The 27,664-nt window shown below is 51.8% G+C and overlaps 3 protein-coding genes across 5 annotated transcripts; 2 read left to right on the forward strand and 1 right to left on the reverse strand.

Annotated features, from left to right (window-relative positions):
• The first annotated feature begins 210 nt into the window (after positions 1-210).
• On the forward strand, positions 211-6,608 carry RNF25 (ring finger protein 25). 2 transcript variants are annotated; one of them, XM_033112928.1, is made up of 10 exons: positions 211-350; positions 2,687-2,761; positions 3,004-3,106; positions 3,199-3,266; positions 3,364-3,433; positions 4,582-4,653; positions 4,752-4,895; positions 5,249-5,341; positions 5,637-5,771; positions 5,969-6,608. In XM_033112928.1, the coding sequence occupies exons 1-10, from the start codon at positions 310-312 to the stop codon at positions 6,545-6,547; spliced, it is 1,380 nt and encodes a 459-aa protein (XP_032968819.1). In that variant the 5' UTR covers positions 211-309; the 3' UTR covers positions 6,548-6,608. The 2 variants fall into 2 exon arrangements, with proteins under 2 accessions (XP_032968819.1, XP_032968820.1); XM_033112929.1 differs by having other exon boundaries at positions 5,252-5,341.
• Positions 6,609-7,685: 1,077 nt separating this feature from the next.
• Positions 7,686-11,473, reverse strand: LOC117025746 (mitochondrial chaperone BCS1). 2 transcript variants are annotated; one of them, XM_033111884.1, is made up of 8 exons: positions 11,385-11,473; positions 9,802-10,168; positions 9,556-9,695; positions 9,161-9,355; positions 8,841-8,904; positions 8,436-8,605; positions 8,135-8,252; positions 7,686-7,993 (listed from the first exon to the last, which is right to left on the reverse strand). In XM_033111884.1, exons 2-8 carry the CDS (start codon positions 10,119-10,121, stop codon positions 7,744-7,746), a joined length of 1,257 nt encoding a protein of 418 aa, XP_032967775.1. In that variant the 5' UTR covers positions 10,122-10,168; positions 11,385-11,473; the 3' UTR covers positions 7,686-7,743. The 2 variants fall into 2 exon arrangements, with proteins under 2 accessions (XP_032967775.1, XP_032967776.1); XM_033111885.1 differs by lacking the exon at positions 11,385-11,473 and adding an exon at positions 11,241-11,373.
• A 75-nt stretch (positions 11,474-11,548) lies between these two features.
• Positions 11,549-27,655, forward strand: ZNF142 (zinc finger protein 142). Its single transcript, XM_033111883.1, has 10 exons — positions 11,549-11,757; positions 12,024-12,174; positions 12,916-13,241; positions 15,285-15,884; positions 16,898-17,062; positions 17,932-18,756; positions 20,554-20,731; positions 21,517-24,436; positions 25,074-25,179; positions 26,059-27,655. Exons 3-10 carry the CDS (start codon positions 12,962-12,964, stop codon positions 26,526-26,528), a joined length of 5,544 nt encoding a protein of 1,847 aa, XP_032967774.1. The 5' UTR covers positions 11,549-11,757; positions 12,024-12,174; positions 12,916-12,961; the 3' UTR covers positions 26,529-27,655.
• Positions 27,656-27,664: the final 9 nt, after the last annotated feature.

Consider the following 27,664-nt stretch of genomic DNA (forward strand, 5'->3'; position numbering starts at 1 on the left):
GCCTAACTTATAATTATTCTCCACCCCGACTGCCAGTCTCTCGAGACTCCCATGGTTACCAGTTTTACTCGCTAGAACTGGTCAGAGTCAGAGGACTAAGGCATTGCCAGATATCGGGGAGACGGTCGACCGCCCATAGGCACTTTCTAAGGCACTTTCAAACCGTCTCTTGGCCATCAGGACCCAGTAAGGACCCAGAGTCTGCGGTTGCCTAGAAACGGCCTCCAGCCTCACTGCCACCCCCTTTGACTTTCCGCCTCCGACTTCCCCCGAGAACATTTCCGGTTCCGGCTGTGGGCCGGGGAGGACATGGCGGCTTCTGCGTCGGCAGCTGTAGGAGAGGAGGACTGGTAACTTTGGGGCATGGGCTTTGTCTGACCGCCTGGATCCGGTCCGGGGGACAGGCGGCGGCCGCGGACGGTCGGTACGGCGGGCATGTGGGGCGGAGCGAGGGATGAGGGATGGCAGAGACGCTGACATCTTCCCCTAAGAGAGCTGCTGGACTGGGGAGCGGGTGGGTGGAGGGGCGCTGATCTGAGAGAGGAGACCGCATCTGCGCCGGTCAGGCCAGGTCGGGCCACGCCTTACCTGGTTCGATACCCTCTCCTCAGGCCTCATCCCATCCCATCGTCTCCTCCGGGAGTGCATTTGCTCAGGGTCCCGGGGCATGTCTGCTTATCAGCTCGCCCCACCTCCCTTTTACCTGTCAGCACCGATGTCCTCTATCCCCCGTCCCCTTTTCCCCTTGAATCAGCCTATTTCCTCCGAGGCTTTCCTTAACTATCTCCCATCCCGACGTCATGAATGAGGACTATTGTCTGACTGAAGCTTTACGCTTCACAAATAGCTCTTAGTCCTTCTCTCAAGCGTTCTTAACAAGAGACCAGAATGTGGAAGGACTCAGGGATTTGGAAATAGGACAAATGTGGGTTCACTCCACATTTTATTAGCTGTGTGATGCTGACCAGGCCGCCCACTTACCTTCTGTGAGTCAGTGGACTCCGCTGTAAAAAAAAAAAAAAAAAAGTTGGTGTGGCATCTACCTCATAGAATAGTTGAGAGAATCACAATGGATTTGTAACATACGTAAGCCTCCTTTTGATTATTAACTCTGAGATGGAGATATTTGAGGAGACTAGATGAGGCCGGAGAGGTGAAATGATTATGACTAGGAATCCAGGTTGTCTGACTCCAAATCTTATATTCTCAGTACTATGACATTCTACCATCGCGCTTTTTTTTTTTTTTTTTTTTTTTTTTGTCACCACCCATCCCATACCTCATACCAGGGCCCAAGTCACAGCGAGGGTGGGTGAACTAGTGAAGGGCCTCTCGATGGAGGTTACACCTCAGTGTTTCATTTGTTCACGAAGTGCAGCTAGTGCTGGTCTTTATTGAGACCATCTAGATTTATGGTTTTCAACTTCTTCAGGAAAACTTGAAGATTCTGAGGAGACACTTTTGGGTCATGGAGAGGGCAGCAGTGATTGCACGCTAGCCCATGGTGCTCTGAGACTCCCACAGTCAGGGCAACCAGACCTACTCCACTGTTACTTCCTTTTTAATTTTGAGGTGTCTGCCTAAGACTTAAAAAAAATTTTTGGAGGGAACCACTAATACATAGGTCATGCTAGGGCAGCACTGCTCTTGGTGGAGAGGGGACAATATACTGATAAAGCAAATCAAGCACGTACCTTTCCATGTATCATCTGGGTATAGCTGTGGACTCAAGCCAATCAGTCATCTTCAGTGTCGTACGGCTGCTATTTCTGTGATTAAAAATGTGTGCCTTCTGATTTACATCAGGACCACTGGATCCTGACCTGGATAGGTTGGTCTAGATCAACTAGACAGCCAGGGTCATAAATACATTGAATACTAACTACATCCTTCCCTCTTTCCTTTTAAAGGAAAAACTTATATACAAACAGGAAAAAAGAGGACATAGACTAGCTACTATAGCCAACATGCTATTAGGTACTTTACATAAACAAACACCTTCCATCCGCACAATAATCCCAGGTGGTATTACCTATTATGTAGACAGGGTAACCTCAGGCCTACAGACAGAAGTAACTACTCAGATCATATGGCTGGTAAGTGATTGGTACCTAGTACTAACCCCAAGGCTGATGGCTGTTCCACTGTAACACAGCTTTTCTACCACCTAGATCTGTTCAGATTGTTATGTCCTTTGAGAAGGTTTAGGGTGACTGGTATTGGCAGTGTGTGTAGACACTAGGATCCACGTGAACGTAGTGTAGGGAAAGCCAGGAGTGGTATTGATAACCTTGATGTTAATCAATGGACATCATGTTTCTTGGTCAAAGAGATGGCCGCTAAGGAACAACCAACAGTGCAGTGAAACTTAAACAGAGAATCAGGAAACTAGGCTCTGGTCTGAGTTGCGCCTCTGTTAAGCCTTAAGTTTTGGGCTAGTCATTTCACCTTCCTGGGAATCTGTTTCCTTATCTGTTGTAGAAATGATCTCTAAAACTCTGATTCCCATGCTTCCTACCTGGCCGTTTGACAACTTAAGGAATAATATTTTCCCCATTTTGATGGAGCTTAGCAAGAGAATGCACACAGGCAGATTCCTGTTTTCCTACAAAGCCGGCTTTCATTGGCCTTAGTAGGCTTTAAGGGAAAGCTGTAATGGTGAGTCAGTCTCCCCCTTTCTTTCTAGGGTACTTCCTTCTGAAGTCGAGGTGTTGGAATCTATCTATCTGGATGAACTACAGGTGGTTAAAGGAAATAGCAGGTATGTATTCAACTAGAGGTGGTCAGGAATCCCCTTAGTGATGAGAAGATTCCATGCACAATCTGTGAGCCTTGATTCAGAGATAACGTTTCTCATGGACAGAGACTATTCTTTTAATCCCCCGCAAAAGAATGAGCCCAATGCTTACATCCTCTGCCCGCTTTACTGTCTCACCTCCGTGCTCCCCAACACTCGGGCCCCTGCCCAGTCACATTCCAGGTCTCCCCTTCATCTACCTGCAGATCTTCACCATGGGAGGTCTACATCACCCTGTACCCGGCCACTGCAGAAGACCAGGATTCACAGTATGTCTGCTTCACTCTGGTGCTTCAGGTTCCAGCACAGGTAAGGCCCCTACTTGATGGCAGCAAAGGGAGGAAGGGGACAGGCTCTGGGGTGGAGTGCTTTAGCAGTAACTTGTGGTTTTCTCCTACTAGTATCCTCATGAGGTGCCACAGATCTCTATTCGTAACCCCCGAGGACTCTCAGATGAACAGATCCACAAGTAAGTGGGCTGGTCAGAGCCGGGAAAACTCTAGATACAGCTCAGCTTGGTGAGTGAAGGGTGCAGGCCTAATGTTTGGTTTGACTTCTTCCTCCAGGATCTCGCAGGCACTGAGCCAAGTGGCCAAGGCTGGGTTGGGTACTGCCATGCTCTATGAACTCATTGAGGTAAGAGGTGTCCTAGCCTGGGGAGATATCCTTCCCTTCAACCTAGAGCAGTTCTTCTCAAAGGAAGCCCTGGACCTAGAATCTTGAATATATCTGGATTCATTCTTTTAGTCCTTATTTAGGTAAGGTCTAAATTAATCTAGAAAGATGAGACTCTTCTGTTTCAAAAACACCTCCCAAAATGACAGTTCTATAGCTTTCCCAAGTTTCCTATTCCAGCATCTCGGCAGAAAATTACTTCCCTCTTTAACTTGCATTTTTCTTCAGTTTCAGTGCATTTCTTGTTCTCATGGCACTGGCAACTGAATGTCGCAAGAGGTGGAGCCTGCCTGGGGCATCTTCACTCTAAATGAACATCTGAAAGCTAGTCTGCTATTACAGCTGACTAGAAGAACTCATGGTTTTTTTACTCATAGTTTCTATCCTAGTGAAGGAAACAACCCATATGAAGCAACACCTACAGCTACAAGTTAATACACACAGATAACTTTTGCTGTTTGAGATTAAAAACACAATTAGGTACAGTCTTGTTTTCCTCTACTTTGAGTTTTTAAGAAAAATGTTTAGAAAAGAAGGAAGGTGGGTGGCCTGGTGTCAAAGAAAGTGGGTGTAGACCGCTGTAGCACTCCTGATGTAGGCCTTCAGGAATTCCAGAATATTAGCTATTCGAATAACAGTGCAAATGCATATTTCGTAGCTGAACTCGATGCCTTTTGTATTCTTTGTCCCTTTGGGTTGTCCATGCCTTGACTGACTTTCTGAAAGCCTACTCCAGTACAAACTCATTGGGGCAGTGATGCTCAAAGGGGTTAACCGAGAAAGGCCTCCTGGAAGATGTGTTTGAATTGAACATTTTTTTCTCTCTAAGGTATATTATTTGCAACCCCAAGAGCTATTAAAGGTGACTACATGAGTGGGAAACTTAAGTTGGATTTGGAGCGGGGCTGATTTGGGAGGAGGGGTGGGGACTGCAGGATTGATTCCAAGCAGAGGGAGTATTACCAAGACAGAAATGCGTGAATGTGAGATAACAGACTGGCTTGGTCGGAGACAGGCCAGCCAGCCAGTCACTCCCGGGACTAGTAGACAGGTCTTGCTCCCAGTTCTCGCCGCTGCCTCTGTTTCAACAATGTCTTCTCTCCTCTCAGAAAGGGAAGGAAATTCTCACAGATAACAACATCCCCCATGGCCAGTGCGTCATCTGCCTCTATGGTTTCCAGGTGGGTTTCTCTCTTGGGACCTGGGGTCTGCTTGGGATGAGCACGGAGGACTCATAAGAGAGCTCTGACGCACTGCCCTGTATCCGTCCTCCCTCCAGGAGAACGAGGCCTTTACCAAAACACCCTGTTACCACTACTTCCACTGCCACTGCCTTGCTCGGTACATCCAGCACACGGAGCACGAGCTGCAGGTTCAAGGACAGGAGCAGGAACAGGAACGGCAGCATGCCACAACCAAACAGGTCGACCCTCCAGGCCTTGCTCTCATTTGACACCGCTGGCTCTCACAACCTTTGCTCTCCCTCCTCTCCAGTAGTTCTTAACCTTTTTAGAGTCATAGATACCTTTGAGATTAATGAACGCTCACCTCTGTCCAGAAAAAGAGCATCGTTATATACATGTAATCACATTGCATGCAGTTTCAGAGGGTTGCAGACCTGTCACTAGGCAATCCTCCTCTGTGCCTCCTCACTGCTGAGCAGGTACGCCTGAGCCCTTCGGACCCAGCCCTCTGCACATTAGGCTGGCTGACTGGGTGGGGCACCGACTGGGTGGCGCACCATCCTGGGCGTGAAACGCTGTGATTTCTTTTTAGAAGGCAGTTGGTGTGCAGTGTCCAGTGTGCAGAGAGCCCCTCGTGTACGATCTTGCCTCACTGAAAGCAGCACCCGAACCTCAACATCCCATGGTAAGGGAACTCCCTTCTAATCTGAGCCAGGAGTAATGGCATTCTCCAAGGAGGGAGGAATGGCATCTTGTTTGCCTCGAGTGGGATCTCTGGAATTGGGCTCAACCTGCGTGGGACCTCTCTGCAAAGCCACAGCTCCCACTGGGAGCCCAAGGCTTCATTTGGGAGCCCAAATCTGAGGGATAAAACCAAGAACCTTGCAGATCTCCTGAGCCAGTCCTGGAAGAGCAGGGGCTCGAGCCTGCTGTCTTCTGTTTATTCTTCCCTCCCTGCCAATCTGCTCTTTTCCCTCCAGGAGCTGTACCAGCCCAATGTGGAGAGCTTGCGCCTGCAAGAAGAGCGCAAGCGGCTCTACCAGAGGCAGCAGGAAAAGGGGGGCATCATTGATCTTGAGGCTGAGCGTAACCGGTACTTCATCAGCCTCCAGCAGGTGAGGAAAAGGTTTCCCACTCCACCCATAATGACACCAACCTTCCTACCAACACCCCTCTGCCCTAGGGTACGCTTTGTCCTACCCAGGGAGGTGACAGGCTGACAGTGGTCGGCTCATTGAGTGGGTGAGGGCCCTGTGGTTCCCTGCTGTGAGAAGCTGTATCTCTCTCACGTCGTCTGCTCACTTCTCTCTAGCCTCCTGCCTCTTTGGAATCCGAGTCAGCTGTGGATGCCTCCAGGGGATCCCAACCACCCAGTGCTCTCGCCACAGAACTGTCTGCTTCATCAACTGGCCAACCCACCCTGTCAACTCCTCTGTCTGTGGCCTCACAGTACACATGCGAGAAGATTCCAGCAGCCGAGCCAAATCAGCAACGGTTGGGCGAGACCCAGAAAGCTGTGCTAGATCAGCCCCGGGCCAGTCGAGGCCCCTGGAGACAGCCTGAACGGAGGCACTTGAAGGGAAAGGAATACATTGCCCCCAAAGGTACCAATGACACCCAGCTACTGCCATCTCCTGAGGGGCCCGTCAAGGAGCCCATGGACTTAAAGCCAGAACCCCATAACCAAGGGGTTGAAGGTCCTTCCCAAGAGAAGGGGCCTGGCAACTGGCAAGGTTCCTCACCCCGCAGGACTCGGGACTGTGCTCGCTGGGAGCGCTCCAAGGGTCGGACATCGGGTTCTTCCTACCCCCGCCTGCCTCGGGGTCGGGGAGCCTACCGGCCTGGTACTCGAAGGGAGCCCTTGAGCCTGGAATCTGAAGATGGTTCCTAGCAGTACTGTGGGGGGAGAGGGAAATGGGGGTGGATGGGGACAATAAAGAGATTTGGCCTTGTTTGGCTTACTTTGCTCAATAGTGCCTAGCCTATGAGGTATGGCTGTCTAAGTTCCTAGCAAGGCTGGAGTGTGGCAGAGTAGCCCCAACCTTGCCCTGAAGTCTGTTGTCCCATGAGATCGGGGTCTGGGTAACTTTTTTTTTAATTTTTCTTTTTTATTTTATTTTATTGGGGAAGGGGAACAGGACTTTATTGGGGTACAGTGTGTACTTCCAGGACTTTTTTTTTTTCCCCCAAGTCAAGTTGTTGTCCTTTCAATCTTAGTTGTGGAGGGCGCAGCTCAGCTCCAGGTCCAGTTGCCATTGCTAGTTGCAGGGGGCACAGCCCACCATTCTTTGCGGAAGTTAAACTGGCAACCTCGAGGTTGAGAGGACGCGCTCCAGCCAACTGAGCCATCTGGGAGGCAGCTCAGCTCAAGGTGCCGTGTTCAATCTTAGTTACAGGGGGCGCTGCCCACCATCCCTTGCGTGAGTTGAGGAATCGAATTGGCAACCTTGTGGTTGAGAGCCCGCGCTCCAACCAACTGAGCCATCCGGAGGCAGCTCAGCTCAAGGTGCCGTGTTCAATCTTAGTTGCAGGGGGCGGAGTCCACCATCTCTTGCGGGACTTGAGGAATTGAACTGGCAACCTTGTGGTTGAGAGCCCACTGGCCCATGTGGGAATCGAACCAGCAGCCTTTGGAGTTAGGAGCATGGAGCTCCAACCGCCTGAGCCTCCAGGCCGGCACGGTCTGGGTAATCAAGGAGTGTAGTAGGTTTCAGGGAAACTAGTGGATGCCAACATCTAAGAACATGCAGGAACCATCCTGCCGTGTAACCCACTGGTTATATACCCACACTGTGTGTGTAGGTGTGTGTATATACATATACATGTGTATACATTTTTAAAAATAAGATAGAGGATTGTACTTTTCTATTTACTGTGGTGTGTCCTCTTTCTCCTTTGTCTTAAGCTGTGCTGCTAGCACTTAGATATGTGGACACCTGGTGGCCCTTGTAGGCATCTGTGATTATATCCACTGCTTTTTTACTCTAGTACCAATACAGGGAGGTAGGAAAGGCGGTCAGAGACCAGAGTAGTGTGGCACATGTTTATTGATCCCCTAGAGGAGGGCTGCTGAGCACAGCCTCGTCGTCACCTCAGGGACTCAGCATTTTGAATTGCCCCTGCAGGGTCATTCTTATACAGCATGAAATAGCCCTGCACCTGGGCAGGACTGATCTGGGTTGTAGCTTGAAGGACACGTCCTGCAAAGTCCTCCGCCAAGGAAGGTGCTTGCCCTGGATAGAACCTCTGGAACATCTGGGTCAGCTGCCAGCGTGAGCAGTAGCCCACATACTCCTTCAGGTCTACTCGCCCCGGGCGTATCAGAGCAGGGTCCAGTCTAAGAGGAGAAGGCAGCAAAAGCAGAGTCATGGGCAATAGTACCACAGGTACCCCAAAAATGACGGTCCCCTCGGAACCTCCTAATCCTCCTAAGACGCTGAGGTGGAGCCTGGCCTCAGAGTACCTCACTCCTTCCTACCTGTCCACGTGGTTGGTGGTCATGAACACAATGCGGGCCTCAGTGGAAGCCACACCATCCAAAGCATTGAGCAGTCCACTGAAGGTGAGACGACCTAGACCTTGGTACTTTACTGGGTCTATAGAAGGCAGAGAGAAAGAAGCTTAAAATCAGTCCTTTCTGTTCCCCACCACATTCCCCTACTTATTGCGTCTCTGTGGGCTCTTACTGCTAGCCCAGGCAACCTCCAGCAGCCCCCCGGATTCCCACTTTTCTTCTACTGTTCATTTAGAAACCCCTTCCCTCAACTCCCCTTACTTACTGTCCACAGCCAGGTCTCGACTGAGAAAGGCAGCATCCACGTCTTCCAGGAGCACCAGGCTCTGCTGAGGGGCCACACTCAGCAGGTGGTTGAGCCGGTCATCGGAGAGGCTGGAGTCTGTGAGACTCAGTAAGCAGATGCTGTGCTCCAGTTCCCCAGCCAGGGCTGTGCTACAGAAGATGGGGGGACGGATGGTTAGCAACCTGGGAATTCGTCCTTGGGCCCACTGCTTGTTCCTCACTGTACTAGGTGTGTCTCAGGCCTACCCCTCCCACCACCCCACCCTAATGTTCCTCATGTCTCATGTTTATTCTGGTCCCTGTTCCCCACATTCCTTTCTCTTTCCAATCCCATCAGCCCAGTTTTCCTCCAGTTTGAGGATTAAGAGAAACATTGACTACTTACATAAAACTGCTCTTTCCACAACCAGGGGGTCCATAAAGCAAGTAGCCACGTCTGTAAGGAATGCCTAGAAATACCGCCAGGATGATCACCAAGGCCTAAAATCATGTACTCTACCCCAGATGTCCACATTCAGTCCCACCCTGCTCCTCGGAGGCCCAAGGACCTTGGCATTGGAAGAAATCATCACCGTAGGCAACTTTCCCTTCATCTCTGGGAACTGGGCTAGAGCTTTACATGCATTCCATCTGGCCAGAGACTAGCCTGTTTCCTCCTGCTCTAACATCAAACACGGTCTGACCAAGACCCCAGCCACTGCTCACCTCTGTCAATGTACCACTTGGGGTTATCGATGAATTCCCGGATGTCTCTGACAATTCGCTCAGACAAGCCCTGTTCTAGAACCACAGAATCCAGTGGCCGCCGCCGGCGTGGATAGCCAAAGGAGCGCCATTCAGAGCCCACGGCTGTGTACATCACTGTCTTCCCTTCCTCCTGCTGCAAGGCTAAATCTCGAGCTGGAGGCAGGGGGTGGGGGAGGGGCGATATGAAACAAAGTCAGTATTCCTCTCTGCCGTGCAACTAAGGCAAAAACAAAAACAGCTTCCCCCGGCCCCCTGCTCCCAGCGGCTCATAGCTTCCAAGCTTATTTTCTCTAGGTTAAATGCCCCCATCCCTGCAAGCCCCCATAGAGCCTGCCTATGCCATCATACCACACCTTCCTCCAGGATGTTGAAGAAAACCTTGCGGTCAGTGCCCAGAGCCGTGAAGGTGACAGATTCCCAAGGAGTCCCCGTCTGCAGGTCTATCATCTGCATATCTCGGCTTCGTTCCACTCGGATCCATTTCCCCTGATACCTGAATAAGAATGATCAAAATTGGGGTGAATGAACTGGTGAAACTCAGCTCTCCTCATTCTCCTCTTCTACTCTTGGAGCCCTCCCTCCCTGGCTCCCCACCTTACCAGATAAAGTGGTTTCCAGGGCTGGGGACAAATTCAAACTTAGTGGAGATGCGGCCACTCTCATGCTGAAGGTACGAGGTCTCGACACTGAGGTGCTGCGTACGGGTACTATGGCGGGTGAGCCAGCTCAGCAACCAGGCATAGCTCCGGTCTCGAGCAGGGACTTCCAGTGTGATCATGTAATGGCGCCGGAATGCCACCAGGCCTAGCTGGGCGCCCTTCCGGGCCACGGCCAGGGCCGTGCCCACACCCACCAGTCCAAATCCAGCCCCAAAATACGGATTGTCCTTCAGGGCCAGAATAAAGTCTGAGAGGGGCATCTTAAAAGGGAAACACAACCTCACAGGCCCTGAAGCCTTTTCAAAACCTGGGGATGGGGTGCAGTGGGGATGGGACAAAGCACAAGATTAGTTTAGAAACTGGACTCCACAATTCCTCCCCTCCCCCTCCTCCTGCAAAAGCTGGGAGCAGGAAAGACAGGTCAGCTACTGTGTACTTTAATATCCTCCCTTTGTGGGACGGCCATGGTGTTGTGACGCAAGGGCTGAGCCTCCAGGCCCCTTGGCCCATTTTGCCCATCATTGTACTGCTCATACCTGTTTCCTGAAAGAAAACTATGTCTGGAGATCTCTTACTTCTGAGAGTACAGTGTAACCAGCTTCACAACAGGATAACAGAATTTTTGTGGTCCCTGGGACCAGCTGAGATAGAAAGGGGCCCCCTGGCCAGAGTTAGGAGGGGATGAAGCCATTGTCTTCCCCTGACCTGTCAGTAACCCCAAGCCTTGTTACCATGAGTGACGTCCTTCGAATATCCTCTCCTTTACATGCTCAATTCCTGATGTCCTGTTTAGCCCTTTATTACCTCCTACCTTAAGTCTCTTTAAAATTTAGTTCTTGAAATGGCACTTAATTGGTCTCCACTCCCTGCTTCACGAAACTGCTATACAGAGGCCCAGGTCTTCATACAGATTGGCTTTAATTACTATCCCTACTCAACACTCTCAACGGACCCCTGAATTAAGTAAAAAACAAACAAAAACCCCTTTGCCTGATACTCAAAGCCCTCCATAACAAACCGCCCACCTACCTTTCATGGCTCAGCTCCTAAAACTAACTCCCTGTTGAACAAATATGCAAACCACTTCCCACCTCCTGGCTCAAGCAGTTCTCTCAACTTGAAAGCCTATTTTAATTTCTCTCCAACTGAAGTCCTCCTCATCTGCTACTTTCTCCATGGTGATTTTTCAGAATTCTCCGCAATAAAACGTGACCGTGTCTAATTCTAGACTATAAGATCCCGAAAGGTAGGAAGCCAAATGGTTTTTAGTACACCTCCCCGGCCCCCTGCACTTCGCTGTGCTCCTGGCACGCGGAGCGGTGAACTGACAGCAGTGACCTCCGCTGAGGCTCAGAGTTGGAACCAGAATTCCAAAATACCTATGCATGGAAGGCCACAGACAAAGCCCTATCCGTTCCGGGTCCTTGATGGACGCTCAGAAGCCCCCTCCCGAACAGCCTCCACACCCCAGCTCGCGCCTCCAGCAACGTGCTCTGGAGTAATGTGTCACTCCGCCCCCTTACCGCCATGACTCTCTGGCCCTCCCTCTCAGTGGTTTCACCGCTCCGCACTCCAGGGAAGCGCCACTCGGCCCCGCCCCGAGTTCGCTCATCTACTTCCCGCCACGCCCACCACGAGCGCCGTGCCACTCTGCTCCACAACTCTCGATGGTGCTCCTCGGGCTTCTTGGCTGGGAGGAGTTGGAGGTTGGGGAAACGATAGAGAAAACCATAGAGTACTACTCCCGCCGCCAAGAGGTAGAGAGAGCGGTCTCCATAGGCCCAATGCCATAGAGGCCGCTGGGCCGGAGGCGGTCGCATAAAGGGAGTCCTGGGAGGCCGCTCCAGCTTCTGGTCGATCATAGAGATGCGGCTCCTGCCGGTTCTGGGCCGAAAGGTAATTGAGCGGCTGCGGGGAGCGAGCTAGTAGGGAGTGTGGATGGAGCGGGCTGGAGGGAAAAGTTTCTCGAGCCCCAGAATGAGGGTGGGACTGGGAAGTGGGAACCCTTGAAAGGAGGTGCTGAAGGGAGCACGCCGACGAGCGGGGCCCCGGCGCATCACATCAGCTGCCCCAGTTCCTCAATCGCGTCACTGCTCTGGACCCCGCCCTGTCACCCGCTGGCTCTCCTCAGGACCGTAATCATGACAATGCTTCATCCCAAGCTTTGCAGGTTACAAATCGGCTTTCCCATTCGCCCGGTCTGTGATTCCGCCTCCTGTCCAGCGATGTGGACTCTGTCGTCGCCTCCACTTTACAGATAAGAAAGCTGAGGCCCAGAGAAGCGAGGTGACTGTATCTGTCCAAATCCACGCGGTGAGTCAGAGCCCACAGTCAGGTGGAAACCCGGCGCCTGTGGTCCCCAGGCCAGGTCTCATTCATTCCCCAGGCCTTTCTGCCTTAACCTGTCAGGAAACCTTCGTAGTGGAAGTGACATGTGTGCAGATTCTTAAAGGAGTTGGTTAGCCAGACAAAAATGAGAAGGGGGAAAGGCCCGTAAAGCCGAGAGACAGGCAGACACACAATGTGTGAACGTACAGAAGGAAAAGGATGTGGTGAGTGTGGGGAATGGCAGATCATTGGTATGAGTGGTTCAGAGGTCTGTTGACGGAAGATGAGTCTGGAGAGGTCAGCAGGGGCCAGATGGTGAAGGAAGGGCCTCATACCCATACTAAGGAATAGTGAGTGAGTTCATGAAATGTTAAGAAGGGAAGGGCCATCTGAGATCCCTGGGCCCCACCCGATTTTGTTGCAGCTAAGAAGAGAGATCCAGATTGCTTCATGGTTTGACCAATGTCACTTAGCTCCAAAAACTTCACCTGCGGTCTTTAATATAGTGGCCCAAACTTGTTGGCTCTCTCCTAATATTAATCCCTCTTATAATTTTTATACTTTTTGTTCTAGACATTGTCATAAAAATAAAACTTCTAGGTTGATGAGTTGTGGCATGCTGCCATGCAAGGCAGTATCTAAGGGGGCAGGCTCTGGGTTGTCCACTCACATCAAATGGGAAGAAAGTGAGAGATCTTACTATATTTTATTTGGTTTCTCTTCTAGTTGTTTTATCAGCACTTAAGAGACCGTAGCACACAAGTTGGTGGTAATGACAGACCCCGTGTTGGACTCACAGCCAAGCAACAGCACTGGAGAGATGGATGGACTGTGTCCTGAGCTATTGCTGATCCCCCCACCGCTCTCTAACCCTGGAATCCTGGAGCCTGTCCAGAGCCCCTGTCCTTCTGGGGACCCCACACCTTTACCTGCTAACCCAAGCTGCCTGCTGGTAGAGACCACAGCCACTGAAGAGGACACAGGGAACATGGAGATCATTGTAGAAGCAGTAGCTGGAAATCTGTCCCCAGGTGCTCCTGGAGAGACCTCAGGTATGAACACAGTTGCTAGCAGGCCAGTGGGGCGAACAGCCTTGAGATTTTCGTCTGTGCTATTTTTGTTCCGTCTCTATAAATATGATGAGAACACAAGGTAGCATCCTATCTTTATACTTAGGGATGTGGTAATAGGATTTGCAGTTGGTAAATGTTGATTGAAGGCTGGCAAGGTGGTGCACAACCTTGTACCAAGCTCTTGACAGTCTGTCCCTGTAAGGGCTTCATGTCTGCTAAGCAGTAATCCAGAAGGGAAGACCTTTCTGACACCTCCGCCAATCCTTACTCCAATAATCCTTGGGGATTCTTTCCCCCATATTGACCCTCCCACCCAGGAACTGCAGCCAGGGATTAGGCAAAATGCCCAGCCTCTCTCTACTACCCTGGACTTGGCAGGGCTTCCCAGAGGTAATCTGGGCAGGTATTTCCCTGCCCTAGTTTCTTGTGTATAACATACTTAACTCATCCAAGGCATGTGGTTAAGAGTGGGAGTTGAACATTTACACTTACGCTAGAAGAAAGATTCTCCCCTTTATTCTTCCCACATCTATAACTTCTTATTTTTAAGTAATTTCCTGTTTTTTAACTGCCATCCTTTAACTATAGTTGTCACAACTTCCCTTGGCAGTGTACAAAGAACACGGGGAAAGATTAGTTAATTTGATCATATAATATTTCTAAACTTCTAATCAGTAAAGAAATAATAAATAAAAAACATACCTGGGAAAAACATTTGCAATGTATAAGAAAGAGTTAATATCTTTAAAACTTAAAGAGCTCCACAATAAGAAAAAAGAAACAGTATTTTTTTAAAAATTGAAACAGTATTTTTTAAAAAAAAAAGTGGGGGGAGAAATCTATATGAAATTCAATAAAGAAGAAATAAAAATAGTAACTATAAAGATGCTTAATCTCACTAACACACCAATAAATTCCAGTTAAAAATAACTAAAAAATTTTAAAATATGCATACTCGGACCCAGTAATTCCACTTGTTGGGATTTGTCCTATAGACTCACACACATGTGCAAGGATACGGGGTAAGGATGTGTAGCTTTATTTGTAATGGTTGGAAACAACTCAAATGTCCATCAGTAAGGACAGAATTTCATTTTAATTTATCTGTGCGCAGAAGTACTGTGAACTAAAAAAAATATGAAGTAGATGTAAATGTACTCATAGATTAAAAAAAATAGATAAGTGAAAAAAAATAGGCAAATTGCAGAAAAATGCCCCCAAAGGGCCTGAAAGGATACAGACCAAACTGTGTGTGTGTGGGGGGGGGATGGGAAATATTCTTTTTGTGAAATATGTCTGTATTGTTTGAATTGTTGCACTCAATATTTATTTAAACAAACAAAAAAATCATAACGAGAAAAAGGACCACCAGAATAAATATAAGACAAACCTGGGCGTGAGTCATGGCTCCACCATTAACAAACATGGTGGCCTTAACCTCACAGAATCCCGGGGCCCTCTTTTCATAGGGCAGTTGGAGGACCAAAAGTGTTTCCTAAGCCTGTCTTTATCAAGGTCCTGCCCATTGCTTAAGAAATGGCAGTGATTATTATGAACAGGATTTGGCTGTTTTCAAAAAGGATGTTCTCCATTTTATGAATTACTGTGCTGATAAAAATCTCTTTACAGAATGTAACACTCATATTGTAATATAGCAGATAGTGTCCTGAGATTGTCATTTTCTTTTTTTTTTTTTAAGTTTCTGATTTTTCATCTGGGCAAAATATATTGCCTTTTCTTAATGCTTTCTAATTTGGTTAATGCTTGCTACATTCATTTAACAAATACTTAAGTACTTACTTTGTGCCAAGTATTGTGCTAGATACTGGGAATTCAAACACATCTGCAAGGCAGACTGTCCCTCCCCTGATGGGGTTTGTGGTCCAGGGGCAGAACCAGACTTAAAGTCCGTCTCCACTCCATGAATATTAAGATTCACCTATGTTTTCTGCTAGAAACTAACTCCTACGCATCTTGTTCCATCTGATTCTATGCCTTTTTCTGTCGGTCCTCTGCCTGCAGGTGTCCTGGTAAAGGTGGTGGAGGTGTACTTCTGTGAGCACTGTGAGCAGAGCTTCGCAGAGCCCACTCTGCTGGCCCTGCACCAGTGCACTGAGACCCTTATGCAGCCTGCGCAGGGCCTCGCTAGCCCTCCATGTTCTGTAGAGCTGCCCCCCAGCAACCTCACTCTCCCTGGCCCTCTGCAGGGCCAGAACCAACCAGATAGCCCCCTGCCATGCCCTGTGTGTAGACAGGAGTTTGCCCAACCCCAGACCCTGAAGAGCCACTTCAAGACTCACCGGGGCACTCCTGACACCTTCTCCTGCCCAGAGTCTGGCTGTGTGTTCTCCGCTGAAGATCGTAAGGGTCTACAGAACCACCTGAGGCAGACCCACAGAGCGCTTCCTGTGCCCTGTTCTTTCCGGGGCTGCCCCCTGCTCTTCGGGAGCCAGCAGGGCATGGAGCTGCACCGGCAGGCCCATTATCCTTTCCACTGCAACCATTGCAGCTTTATGGGCTCCAACGTCAAACTCTTCCGGCAGCATCGGCGCAGCCATAGGGCCGGGACACAAGGAGAACCGTCAGCCGTTCCGGGTCTTCCATCCCAGGAGCTGCTGCCAGGTATGAGGCCAGGGGCCCAGCAGTATGTTGCCTGGAAAGGCAGTTACTTCTAGGGCCATGAATGTATGCTTGAATATAAAAGAATCCAGAGTAGTGGCTCAGGAGGACAGAACCACTGGCTAACATGGGAAGAAACTTCGGACCAGTCAGCATACGTGGCATATAGAGAAAGTCTTTGTCTGTGACATTGACTGAAATTTGGCTTCAGCCAAATGTGGCCTTGAAGTTACTTAACCACTGTTCTCTCCAGATCCATTTCAGAACTTTCGTGCCCATCAGTGGCTGTAGCTACTGGTAGAATGCCCCTAGACTCCCTTTTAGAGCAAGTGGGGTTGGGTAGGAGAAGCTGGGGTTATTTTAAAAAGAAACCTTCAAGGAGAGTGGTGCTTCGTGATTCTTCCTCCTCTGGGTCTCAAAAGATGGGCATGGGATGAGTAGAGGAGAAGGAGAAATAGACACAGCGGGCCAGGAGAGGCCAGGATCCTGCTGAGGGAATTTGGCTTGCTAAGACTCATTTGCACTCCCAAAGAGAATGCCCCTTTTTTTCTGGGAAGTAGTCATAGGTCTTTGCCTTTCTGAGGCAGCTGCTTCTATTGAGGGACAGAAAGGACGGATTTGAGAGGACAGGATATGACCCTGAATTGCTGAGTTGCGTTTCTCAGAACAGTTTAGAGGTCAGGATATGTTCACCTGCACAGAGCCACCAGCCATTAGCCCTGGGGACCCAAGCCAGGGAAGTGCAGTCCACCCATTCTCTACTTCTCAGTCCCCTAGTCCTACTCCAGTGACCTCAGAGCTCTTCCCTTCCAGGGGTCTGAGGATGGTGTTATCTGAGGTGTGATTTACTTGAGGCTGGAGAATTACTGATAGCTCCTGGTCTTCCTGTAAGAACCCAAGATGCCATCATGCTAAATGGGGATGGGATGATTCTGCCAGCCAGTAAGAGAACACATACAAGCATTCAGTGCTGTCATTGGCTCCAGGAGACTTTATCAAGTTTTATGTGTCTCCAGCTCCCAAACTGTCCCAAGGAGGAGAGCCTTCAGAGGAAGCAGGTACGCCCTTGCCTAGGCAGGAATCAGCTGACGACGAGGACATAGAGGACGAGGAGGAGAGTGGCAACCTGAAGGACTCCCAGAGAGCCCTGGAGGAAGGCCAGGGGGCTCAGCAGTTGGAAGGTAATGACACCATTGCTCTTGAACCTCTCGGTGGGGAGGAGTGAACTGTGGAGAACCTGGCATTGAGGCTCTAGGCTTTGGTTTTCTGAGCTTTGGTTCAGTCCATTTTGACAGGTCTAGTGGGAAATGATAAATGGGTAAAGACTCTAGTAACATAAGGTGTAGAGGTAAATAGAGTCTGCTCTCGTGGCCTGGTTTTCCTCAGGCAGAAAGCTCTTTTGCAGGGTAGGGACGGGATATCCAGAGTTTCAAGATGCCGGAGGTTACTGATGATCAGCACCTGTCTTGTCTGGAACTGAGTCTCCTAAGATATTTTTCTGAATCATTGCTTCCCGGTTTCCAACTCAATAGAACATTTGAAACCCATCACAAAGGGAACATGTTGACTGTCAGGTGAACAGGAAAGATCTGAATATATTTATTAGCAGCTCCCCATGACCTAGATAGAACTCATGAGCCAGTGTTTGGAAGTTGGAGCACTTTACCTTCTTCTCTTCTCGTCTGCTCCATCCCTGTGGGGTTCGTTTCCTTCCAGCCAACCCTGCTGATCCATCCACCTGCCACAACAATGCTCCGTCCAGGTTGTTCTTTTGAGCAGCTCTAGACAGGCATAATAGTGGGTGGCTGGGTAAAGCACTTCAAACAGGCCACGGCAGGGTCTGAGAAGTGATTTTGTAACTCTGAATCCTTGAATTTTTCATCTCTTCTTTGAGTCTACAATGTTTGAGATGCTATTGTTTGATTTCCTAGAGCGAAAGGGGAAAGGCCATACACTGTGTCTAGGCAAATTGTGGTTCTCCCATTAGCTGGCCAGCCCTGACCTATCGGAGTATCTCACTCTCAGCCCTCTCTACCCCTCCCTGTCACAGGGGATGTGGCTTCTGGCACCGAGTCCCTCTTCAAGACCCACATGTGTCCAGAATGCAAGCGCTGCTTTAAGAAGCGGACCCATCTGGTGGAGCACCTACATCTCCACTTCCCCGATCCCAGCCTCCAGTGTCCCAACTGCCAGAAGTTCTTCACCAGTAAGAGCAAGCTCAAGACCCACCTGCTGCGGGAGCTGGGCCAGAAGGCCCACCGCTGCCCACTGTGCCACTACAGTGCAGTGGAGAGGAACGCGCTCAACCGCCACATGGCCAGCATGCACGAGGATATTTCCAACTTCTACTCAGACACCTATGCCTGTCCTGTCTGCCGTGAGGAGTTCCGCCTCAGCCAGGCCCTGAAGGAGCACCTCAAGAGTCACACGGCGGCCGCGGCCGCGGAGCCACTGTCCCTGGGCTGCTTCCAGGAGGGCTGCAGCTTTGCAGCGCCCGACCGCAAGGCCTTCGTGAGGCACCTGAAGGAGGCCCATGGCGTGCGGGCTGTGGAGTGCCGCCATCACTCCTGCCCCATGCTCTTCGCCACGGCCGAAGCCATGGAGGCCCACCACAAGAGCCACTATGCCTTCCACTGTCCCCACTGTGACTTCGTCTGCTCCAACAAGCACCTGTTCCGCAAGCACAAGAAGCAGGGCCACCCTGGCAGTGAGGAGCTGCGCTGCACCTTCTGCCCTTTTGTCACCTTCAACCCGGTGGCCTACCAGGATCACGTGGGCAAGATGCATGCTCATGAGAAGATCCACCAGTGCCCTGAGTGCAGCTTCGCCACTGCCCACAAGAGGGTGCTCATCCGCCACATGCTGCTGCACACAGGTGAGGCGGTTTCCGTCCTCGCAGTCATATAGTGGTGGTGGTGACCATGATGGCAGATGGGAGCTTTTACTGTGTAGCAGACACGTGAGGGCTTTGCACTCGTTGTCTCATTGGACCTCAGATTCCTAGAGATAAATCTGGTATTTGGAATTCAGGAGCCTTACGCTGAGTGTCACGCAGCTCGTAAAGTGGGCCGGCTAGGATTCCAATCCGGGCAGCCTGATCCAGAGCCTGCAGTGTAACCACTGTGCCCCACCTGTAAGGCCCTGCCCAGTTCTGCCCACCCCAGTCAGGCTGGGGCAGGTCAACACTCCAGCCTCTTAAAGTGAAGAAACCCAGGTCAGGACAAATACCTCCCTTTGCAATTCAAGTTTTGTGATGTGCTGTGAGATGCGGGGCGAGAGCACTGAGCCATGCATACACGTTATCGCTCTGGCAGCTGGGACACTGAAACACGATCGTGCCACAGCTGTGACGCTGAAACACGATCATGTCTGGTGACCTGGAAGTGGTAGATATTTCAAGTCTGACTTCTAATTGGTTGCCAGCATTACCGATGCTTTGACAACCAAATCAGGCTTCCTGCTACAGCACCATGCCATTTGATCTCTGTGTAAGCAGAGTGGATTGATAAAACATTTACAAATCTCATCAAAGACTCTTTAGTTTGGGGGGACAGTTTTTAGGCAGCCTGGGACAAAGCCATTGTGTTCCTATTGAACATTTCTATAAATGCTTTAGTCACAAAGTCTCATTTTTCTGAGGCCTTTCCTAAAACCGTTCATGTATATAGTGCTTCATAGTCTATAGAGTTCTTGCGTGTATATTATCTCATTGAATCCATAACAATCTTGTAAGGAAGGCGGGTAAAGATGAGAAACTGAAAACGTAAATGGCCTATTTCAGGGTTACAGCTAGTGTCAGAACCAGAGGCGGGACACCACCTGAGAAAGGGGCTGAGTGGGTGGGCAGGGATACGAGGGAAGGGTCCTGAAGGAACATGGGCCCCAGCTTCTTAGAGCCAGGTCTTGGCCAACTCCATGGACAGGTCACCCTCAAATTCTCACGGGGCACCACAGAGGACTCTGGGACATCTCGTTGAATCTTCCTATCAATCTTGTGAGCTCAGTATTTTGTTGCCCTCTTTTTGGACACAAGAAAACTGAGACTTGGAGGGGTTAAATGACCTGCCCAAGGCCACATAACAGTAAGTTGGGATTTGAGCCACCACTTAATAGCTCTGTGATTTCTCTGTGCCTTAGCTTCGTCCTCTAAAATGGGATGATCATAGCCCCTGCCTCATAGGGCTGTTGTGGGGATTCCATGAGAGGAAGCGTTTTTATAAAATGCTCAGAAAGGTACCTGGTACAGAGTGGGCACTCTATACATGTTGGCTATTAATATCTTTATTACTGTGTTGGACTCCGGAGTCAGGTTCTCAGCCACGTGTTCTGTTGCCTAATGTTTACTCCTCCACGTCCAGAAAACCAGAAGGAACTGGGCTACGGGGAGCAGTTGGCTGTTAGTGACAAGAAGCTGTATAAAAAACCGGGAGAGGACTTTATAGCTAGTTTTGCAAGGCTCGGCCTTCACTGTCCTCCCATCTTCATTGCTGTTGGAGCAGAGGCATAGTTGTTGAAAGCGCATTGACTCTTGTGATCAGCACGTGAAGCTTTTGCTCCTGCCTGATGTCAGGACAGAGTTGCTGGGGAAAACGGTCCGTCTGCTCATTCGATCTGTGTGTGACCTGTGTTCTCTCCCCTCTTGTCCCCACCCCTACCCCCACCCCTACGTAAGGCGAGAAACCTCACAAGTGTGAGCTGTGCGACTTCACGTGCCGAGATGTGAGCTACCTGTCCAAGCACATGCTGACCCACTCCAACACCAAGGATTACATGTGCACTGACTGTGGCTATGTCACCAAGTGGAAGCACTACCTCAGCGTGCACATGCGGAAACACTTAGGGGACCTCAGGTATGAGCGCGCGCCTCCATGCCTATCCCAAGAACCTTACACTACGCTCGCCTCCTCTTGAATCCGACTGTGGCCCATTCCTCTTCTGGCCTTGGGGAGATGCCTCATAACGCCCCTCTGCTCCTGTCGTCTCGGCTGCATTGCCTGTAGCTGGCCTCTGTGCCTGTGGCCCGTTCTCCGGGGTGAGAGATCTCTGACTCGGGGAAGGAAGCATAGACCTAGAAGATAGGCCTAAGCACTAGGGTGTCACTTGAGTTCCAGAGTCCGGTCCTGGGAAAGTAGATAGGCTACGCTGTGGCCCCCATCCCGGCCCCCTCCAAATTCAGGCAAGTTCCGTTCTGATCTCGGCACAGCTGGCCAGGGAATTTCTCCTTCATTTTCATGCCTTCATGGGAGAATGAAAACGAGGCAGGAAAACCCGACCCGAGAGGCTGTAGGCATGTCCGCTCCTTAGAAGTCCCCCGTGGGTTGCTGACTTATGATACCGTCCCTTGAGGGAGCAGTAGAGAGTAGGGGCTAGAACACAAGCCGTGAAACTAGACCGTCTCTGCACTTCGCTTTGTAACTTTGGGCAAGTTATTAACTTCTGTGCCTTCGTCTCCTCACTTGTAAAATGGGTACCTATTTCATAGGGTAATGGCAAAGAAGACCACATCAGGTGGTGCATGTACAATACTGAGTATAGACCCTGACTCACAGTAAGTCTTTAGGGACCGTGATTTGTGATGACGGGTTTATAACGGTGATTTCACTCCCCCTCCCTCCGCCTCCTCCCCCCTCGCCAGATACCAGTGCAATCAGTGCTCCTATCGCTGCCACCGGGCCGATCAACTGAGCAGCCACAAGCTGAAGCACCAGGGCAAGTCATTGATGTGCGAGGTGTGTGCCTTTGTTTGCAAGCGGAAGTACGAGTTGCAGAAGCACATGGCGTCCCAGCACCACGCCGGCAAGCCAGCCCCGCTCTACCCCTGTCGCTACTGCAGCTACCAGAGCCGCCACAAGCAGGCCCTGCTGAGCCACGAGAACTGCAAGCACACCCGCCTCCGCGAGTTCCGTTGTGCCCTCTGCGACTACCGCACCTTCAGCAACACCACCCTGTTCTTCCACAAGCGCAAGGCCCACGGCTACGTGCCCGGGGACCAGGTCTGGCAGCTCCGCTATGCAGGCCCGGAGCCAGACGGGGCCAGGCAATGCCTGACACCCCCTCCAGGCTCAGCGTCCTCCAGCCAGCTGTCTGCCCAGCCTGCGGGGCAGGACCATGACCCTGGGTCCAGGGTGGACCCCGGCTTGGACCAGGCTCTGCCAGAGGCCAGTGAAGAGGACAGTGCCGGGAGACAGGATGGCGATGAGGGCCCCCAAGGGGATGACCTAGTTGACAGCCCCAGTCCAGCAGAGGTCGATGAGGGCAGCTGCACACTACACCTGGAGGCCCTGGCAGTCGAGCTGGAACCTGTGGCCGAGCCACCCCTTGAGGAGATCACTGAAACAGCCCCTGTGGAGTTCAGAGCCCTGGGTCCCTCAGGGCCCCTGAGACTGGAAGGGCCAGATGGAACTTTGACAGCGCTGTCCGCCTTTGAAGGTGCTGAGACTTCTGGCCTGGGTGCTGAAGAAGCGCCCGTGCCGGACAAAGCAGTCCCTGAGCCCCCCAGGAGCCCCCCTTCCTCAGAGGAACCCCCTAGCAGCTGGGCGGGAACCTTCAAGGCAACTGCACCCGCTGAGACAGCACCCCTGGCCCAGTTCCCTGAGTCAGAGTCATTACTGAAGGCTCTAAGGAGACAGGACAAAGAACAAGCGGAGGCACTGGTGCTGGAGGGACGGGTCCAGATGGTGGTCATCCAAGGAGAGGGGCAGGCCTTCCGCTGCCCGCACTGCCCTTTTGTTACCCGCCGGGAGAAGGCCCTGAGCCTGCACTCCAGGACTGGGTGCCAGGGCTGCCGAGAACCCCTGCTGTGCCCTGAGTGTGGGGCTAGTTTCAAGCAACAGCGTGGCCTTAGCACCCACCTGCTGAAGAAGTGCCCTGTTCTGCTCAGAAGGAACAAGGCCTTGCCCAGAGCGGAGCCACTCATCGCTCCGCGTCCACTGTCCCCGGGCACCCAGGCCTCAGAGGCTGCAGAAGGTGGGAAGCCCCCACCTGCACCATCAAAAGTAGAGTTAGTGCGCCCCAAAAATGCTCCTGAGCTTCCTAGGGAACCCGAAGAAATAGAGGCACCTCTGGCCCCCCTCTCCGTCCCCACAGTACTTCCTCCGGGAAACGCCTCAGCCCCTGAGAAGTTCCACTTTGAGCAGGGCAAGTTCCACTGCAACTCATGCATGTTCCTTTGTTCTCGGCTCTCCTCCATTACCTCGCACGTGGCCGAAGGCTGCCGGGGAGGACGCGGCGGGGGAGGAAAGCGAGGGGCCTCGCAGACCCAGCCTGTTGTGTCCCCACTGAGCAATGGGGACTCTGGTGCCCTGAACAGTGGGGGTACAGAGTGCAGCCCTGGCGATGGGGACTCCGCTCCGGTTCCAAAGCAGAAGGGGGCTCGCTTCTCCTGCCCCACGTGTCCCTTCAGCTGCCAGCAGGAGCGGGCCCTGAGGACTCACCAGGCCCGGGGCTGTCCCCTTGAGCAGTCTGGAGAGTTGCACTGTGGCCTCTGTTCATTCACCACTCCCACTGCTGCCGCCCTGAAGCTGCACCAGAAGCGGAGGCACCCTGCTGTGGCCCCAGCCCGGGGCCCCCGGCCCCCTCTTCAGTGTGGAGACTGTGGCTTCGTCTGTAAGCAGAGCAGGTGCCTACAGCAGCACCGGCGGCTCAAGCACGAGGGAGTCAAGCCACACCAGTGCCCTTTCTGTGACTTTTCCACCACCAGACGGTACCGGTTGGAGGCTCACCAGTCGCGACACACAGGTGTCGGCCGCATCCCGTGCAGCTCCTGTCCCCAGACATTTGGTACCAACTCAAAACTGCGCTTGCACCGGCTGAGGGTACATGACAAAACCCCCACCCACTTCTGTCCACTCTGTGACTATAGTGGCTACCTTCGCCACGATATCACTCGCCACGTCAACAGCTGCCACCAGGGCACCCCAGCCTTTGCTTGTCCCCAGTGTGAGGCCCAGTTCAGCTCCGAGACAGCCCTCAAGCAGCATGCTTTGCGTCGGCACCCTGAGCCGGCAGCCCCAGCCCCTGGCTCTCCTGCGGAGGCCACGGAGGGCCCCCTGCACTGCTCGCGCTGTGGCTTGCTGTGCCCCAGCGCTGCCAGCCTGAGAGGACACAGCTGTAAACAGCACCCCCGGCTCGAGTGCGGGGCCTGCCAGCAGGTCTTCCCCAGCCGGCCAGCACTGGATGAGCACCGGCGGCAGCAGCATTTCAGCCACCGCTGCCAGCTCTGTGACTTTGCGGCCCGGGAGCGTGTGGGCCTGGTGAAGCACTACGTGGAACAGCACGAGGACACGGCAGCAGCGGCAGCGGCCTCGGACGGGGGTGGGAATGCTGGCCGGCCCCCGCTGCACTGCCCCTTTTGTGACTTTGCGTGCCGCCATCAGCTGGTACTAGACCACCATGTGAAAGGGCATGGGGGCACCCGCCTCTACAAGTGTACAGACTGTGCTTACAGCACCAAGAACCGACAGAAGATCACCTGGCACAGCCGCATCCACACCGGGGAAAAGCCCTATCGCTGTCACCTCTGTCCCTATGCTTGTGCTGACCCCTCTCGCCTCAAGGTAGGTAAGGTCAGGGACCAGAGGGCCCAGGCATGGAAGGAATACAGGCTGTGGAGATAAACCACCTGGGGCCTCTAATCGTGACTCCCCCAAATGTTAGCTCTGTGACCTTTGTCAAGTTCCTTAACTTCTCCAAGCCTCAGATTCCTCCTCTGTAAAACGGGGACACATAATACTTCATAGGGTTGTTGCAAAGATAAAGTTCCGTAATACATGCTAGGCATGTAATAGGTAGGGGGTAATCTAGATAATAACAGCCTACATTTATTGAGCACTTACTCTATGTAGGGCACTGTAATTTTAATCCTTTCAAAAAATATGGGATATCGTTTCTTTTATTATGTCCCCTTTTTACAGATTAATAAGTGGAGAATTAGGGGTTAGGTCACCCAAAGACACAGGTAATAAGTGGCAGAGCTGAGATAATCAGGGCAGACCCAAGGTAGGCCCAGCGGGTAAGGTTGGTGTCAAAGTGGCCTGACTGGGGAACCCGATTGGTAACGGGCGTATGGATAGGATAGGAGCAGAAAACAGTTATCTGCCAGCAGATTCTCTGCCTGCTGCCCCTATTTCCACACCCTGTGAGGACCCAGGGATGCACATTTTCTGGGTCTTTCTTTGCCCTTCCCTCCTCCAGTACCATATGCGGATCCACAAGGAGGAACGGAAGTATCTGTGCCCTGACTGTGGTTACAAGTGCAAGTGGGTCAACCAGCTCAAGTACCACATGACCAAGCACACAGGTGAGTCTGTGGGGTTTTGACAGGCCCACGGGTCCCCCATTCCCTGGCAGTCCCAGCCTCCCTGAGGTGTGTGTGTCCTTACTCAGATTCAGTGTGCGTGTCCCTTTCCACACTGGGGGTAGTGAGTAGGCCGAATGGCCAGAATAGCTTCCCAACCCACTGAAGGTCACAGTCAGAAGACAAGTGAACCTGAGAGCCTGGGCATCTGTATTTTGCAAAAGCTTCCCAGGTGATTGTGGCACCATGTCACTCACTTCCCTTTGAGAGAAACCCCCCCCAAGTCACACACGAGTGACGGAAGGTAGGCCTACCTGCTTCCTACAGACATGATGGAACCGTCATGAGTAAAGAGGAGAAGGTGGGAGGGTTCACCTGTTTTAACATACCCTGTTTTGGTCCCGGGTCTGGAGTCCACGAGCTACAGGTTCTCAGAAAAGGGTTAATGATGGCATGCCTCTGATTATTGCATATGATCTCCCCACGTAAAGGAAGTGATCAGAGCATTTCAAGGCCGTCTGCGTCTATGAATGCCACTTGTTTCACCTCCACCAAGTTCCACGAATACCTCGTGACCAAAAGGAGGTTGGAATTTCCCATTTGGAAACCCTGCCATCTTTGAGTACCCATTGCTATCAGGCTGCTATTTAGAAGTCCAGTTAGTTATCAGCATTCATTGAACACCTATTGTATACAAAGGGCTGTGTTGGGAGAAGGGCACAGAAATGTCACACAAGACTGGAACATTCCAAAGATTGGGTCACTAGTCAATTTGCTGCTTGTCTTCTTTATGTCCCACAATCAGTGACTCTTAGGGTCCACAGAACCTTGTTCCACCTCCTTCCATGGTGATTTGGTCCCTGTCCTTGCTATGCCCTACAGGACTGAAGCCATACCAGTGTCCCGAGTGTGAGTACCGCACCAACCGAGCGGACGCCCTGCGCGTGCACCAGGAGACCCGGCACCGGGAAGCGCGGGCCTTCATGTGTGAGCAGTGCGGCAAGGCCTTCAAGACCCGCTTCCTGCTGCGCACCCACCTCCGCAAGCACAGCGAGGCCAAGCCCTACGTGTGCAACGTGTGCCACCGTGCTTTCCGTTGGGCGGCTGGCCTGCGCCATCATGCCCTCACGCACACGGACCGCCACCCCTTCTTCTGCCGTCTCTGCAGCTACAAGGCCAAGCAGAAGTTCCAGGTGGTCAAGCATGTGCGCAGGCACCACCCCGACCAGGCCGACCCAAACCAAGGCGTGGGCAAGGACCCCACCACCCCCACGGTGCACCTGCATGACGTGCAGCTGGAGGATGCCAGCCCACCTGCGCCTTCTGCTCCCCCAACTGGACCTGAGGGCTGAGCGCCCACCCCACTTCCCAGACACAGAGAGGGTGTGGAGTAAGATGTGCAAGAAACCAGAGCTCGCCTGAGAAGCCCAGAGCAAGGAAGGGCTGGCTTCGGGGTGTCAGGGTGGCGGGAGCCCGCCTGGGACTCTGGCTATAGTACTTTGAAGTTGACAGCTACATAAAGCAAGACCTGGACCACAAATGGATGTCATGTTGAGGCCCCCGGTGCTTTAACCGGTGAGGTCCTAGTTTCTTCATCACTCCACCGAACTCCCTGGCTCTAAGGTCTTGGTTGTACCCATTCCATCTTCTCTTCCCTTCTCACTATGTCAAGTCCTACTTTCACTCAGCATCCTCAAGACAGTTGTATCCGACCGCATGTGCTGCTGTGCTTGACGCTCTATAAAGCATGTTACACAGAGTGGTTATGGCTTATCGCCTCGTCCCGGTCCTGTTGTAACATCTCCGGCTGTCTGCTCGATCTGCCCTGTCCCCTGGTAGATCTCTGCGTCTTCTTTGTCTCCTTCCGTCCTCACTGAGTGATGGCTTCTCAGACAGGCCCGGGTCTGCCTTCTCTCTGTCCCCGAGCCCATCTTGGCCCGTGCCCTGCTCCTTATTTCTGGGCCATTCTGTCTCCCTCTAGAGGGAGGACTGACGCCTACTAAGCCTCCCAGGAGGCAGCTTTAATTCAGCATCAGACTGAGTCAGCAGCTACACTAGAGTTAAAGCCCAAAGATAGTGTGAAAGGCAAATGATTTGGGGCAAATCTCTAATGCGGAATTCTGAGTGCCTCCCAGTGACTGTATAATTGATCATCTAAACTGGGACACACCGGGAAAATGACAGAGGGTACTATTACTAATTATGCTGGGACAGCAGACAGAAACCAGGACTGTTCCAGGCAAATCTTCCGTAGGGCTGGGATCACATACCCCCTTGTCTGTTCCTTTTGCCCTGCCTCTTAGAAGCCATATTTCTGTATCCTTCTTATGGACATGCAGGGGACCCCTGGAAACTTGTTTTCCCACCTTTTCCCTGCCCCACCTATCTATCCAAATGACCCCCAACCCTCGAATCTCCCCCTCTTGCCCAAAATGACAGACCATACATACTCAAGCCAAGTTAGAGAGAGCAGCTCTATTTATATTGG

Source organism: Rhinolophus ferrumequinum, chromosome 8 (assembly GCF_004115265.2).
Source record: "Rhinolophus ferrumequinum isolate MPI-CBG mRhiFer1 chromosome 8, mRhiFer1_v1.p, whole genome shotgun sequence".
Lineage (NCBI taxonomy): Eukaryota > Metazoa > Chordata > Mammalia > Chiroptera > Rhinolophidae > Rhinolophus > Rhinolophus ferrumequinum.

Excerpts from the sequence above, each read along its gene's own strand:
- RNF25 (XM_033112928.1), top strand. The coding sequence starts at position 310 with ATGGCGGCTTCTGCGTCGGCAGCTGTAGGAGAGGAGGACTG. Across the intron at positions 3,267-3,363 it reads TCAGATGAACAGATCCACAA|GATCTCGCAGGCACTGAGCC; the intron begins GTAAGTGGGCTG and ends TTCTTCCTCCAG. Across the intron at positions 5,342-5,636 it reads CCGAACCTCAACATCCCATG|GAGCTGTACCAGCCCAATGT; the intron begins GTAAGGGAACTC and ends TTTTCCCTCCAG.
- LOC117025746 (XM_033111884.1), bottom strand. The coding sequence starts at position 10,121 with ATGCCCCTCTCAGACTTTATTCTGGCCCTGAAGGACAATCCGTATTTT. Across the intron at positions 9,696-9,801 it reads CCTGGAAACCACTTTATCTG|GTATCAGGGGAAATGGATCC; the intron begins GTAAGGTGGGGA and ends ATTCTTATTCAG. Across the intron at positions 8,905-9,160 it reads CAAGTGGTACATTGACAGAG|GCATTCCTTACAGACGTGGC; the intron begins GTGAGCAGTGGC and ends CGGTATTTCTAG.
- ZNF142 (XM_033111883.1), top strand. The coding sequence starts at position 12,962 with ATGACAGACCCCGTGTTGGACTCACAGCCAAGCAACAGCACTGGAGAG. Across the intron at positions 17,063-17,931 it reads GGGGGCTCAGCAGTTGGAAG|GGGATGTGGCTTCTGGCACC; the intron begins GTAATGACACCA and ends TCCCTGTCACAG. Across the intron at positions 18,757-20,553 it reads CCACATGCTGCTGCACACAG|GCGAGAAACCTCACAAGTGT; the intron begins GTGAGGCGGTTT and ends CCCCTACGTAAG.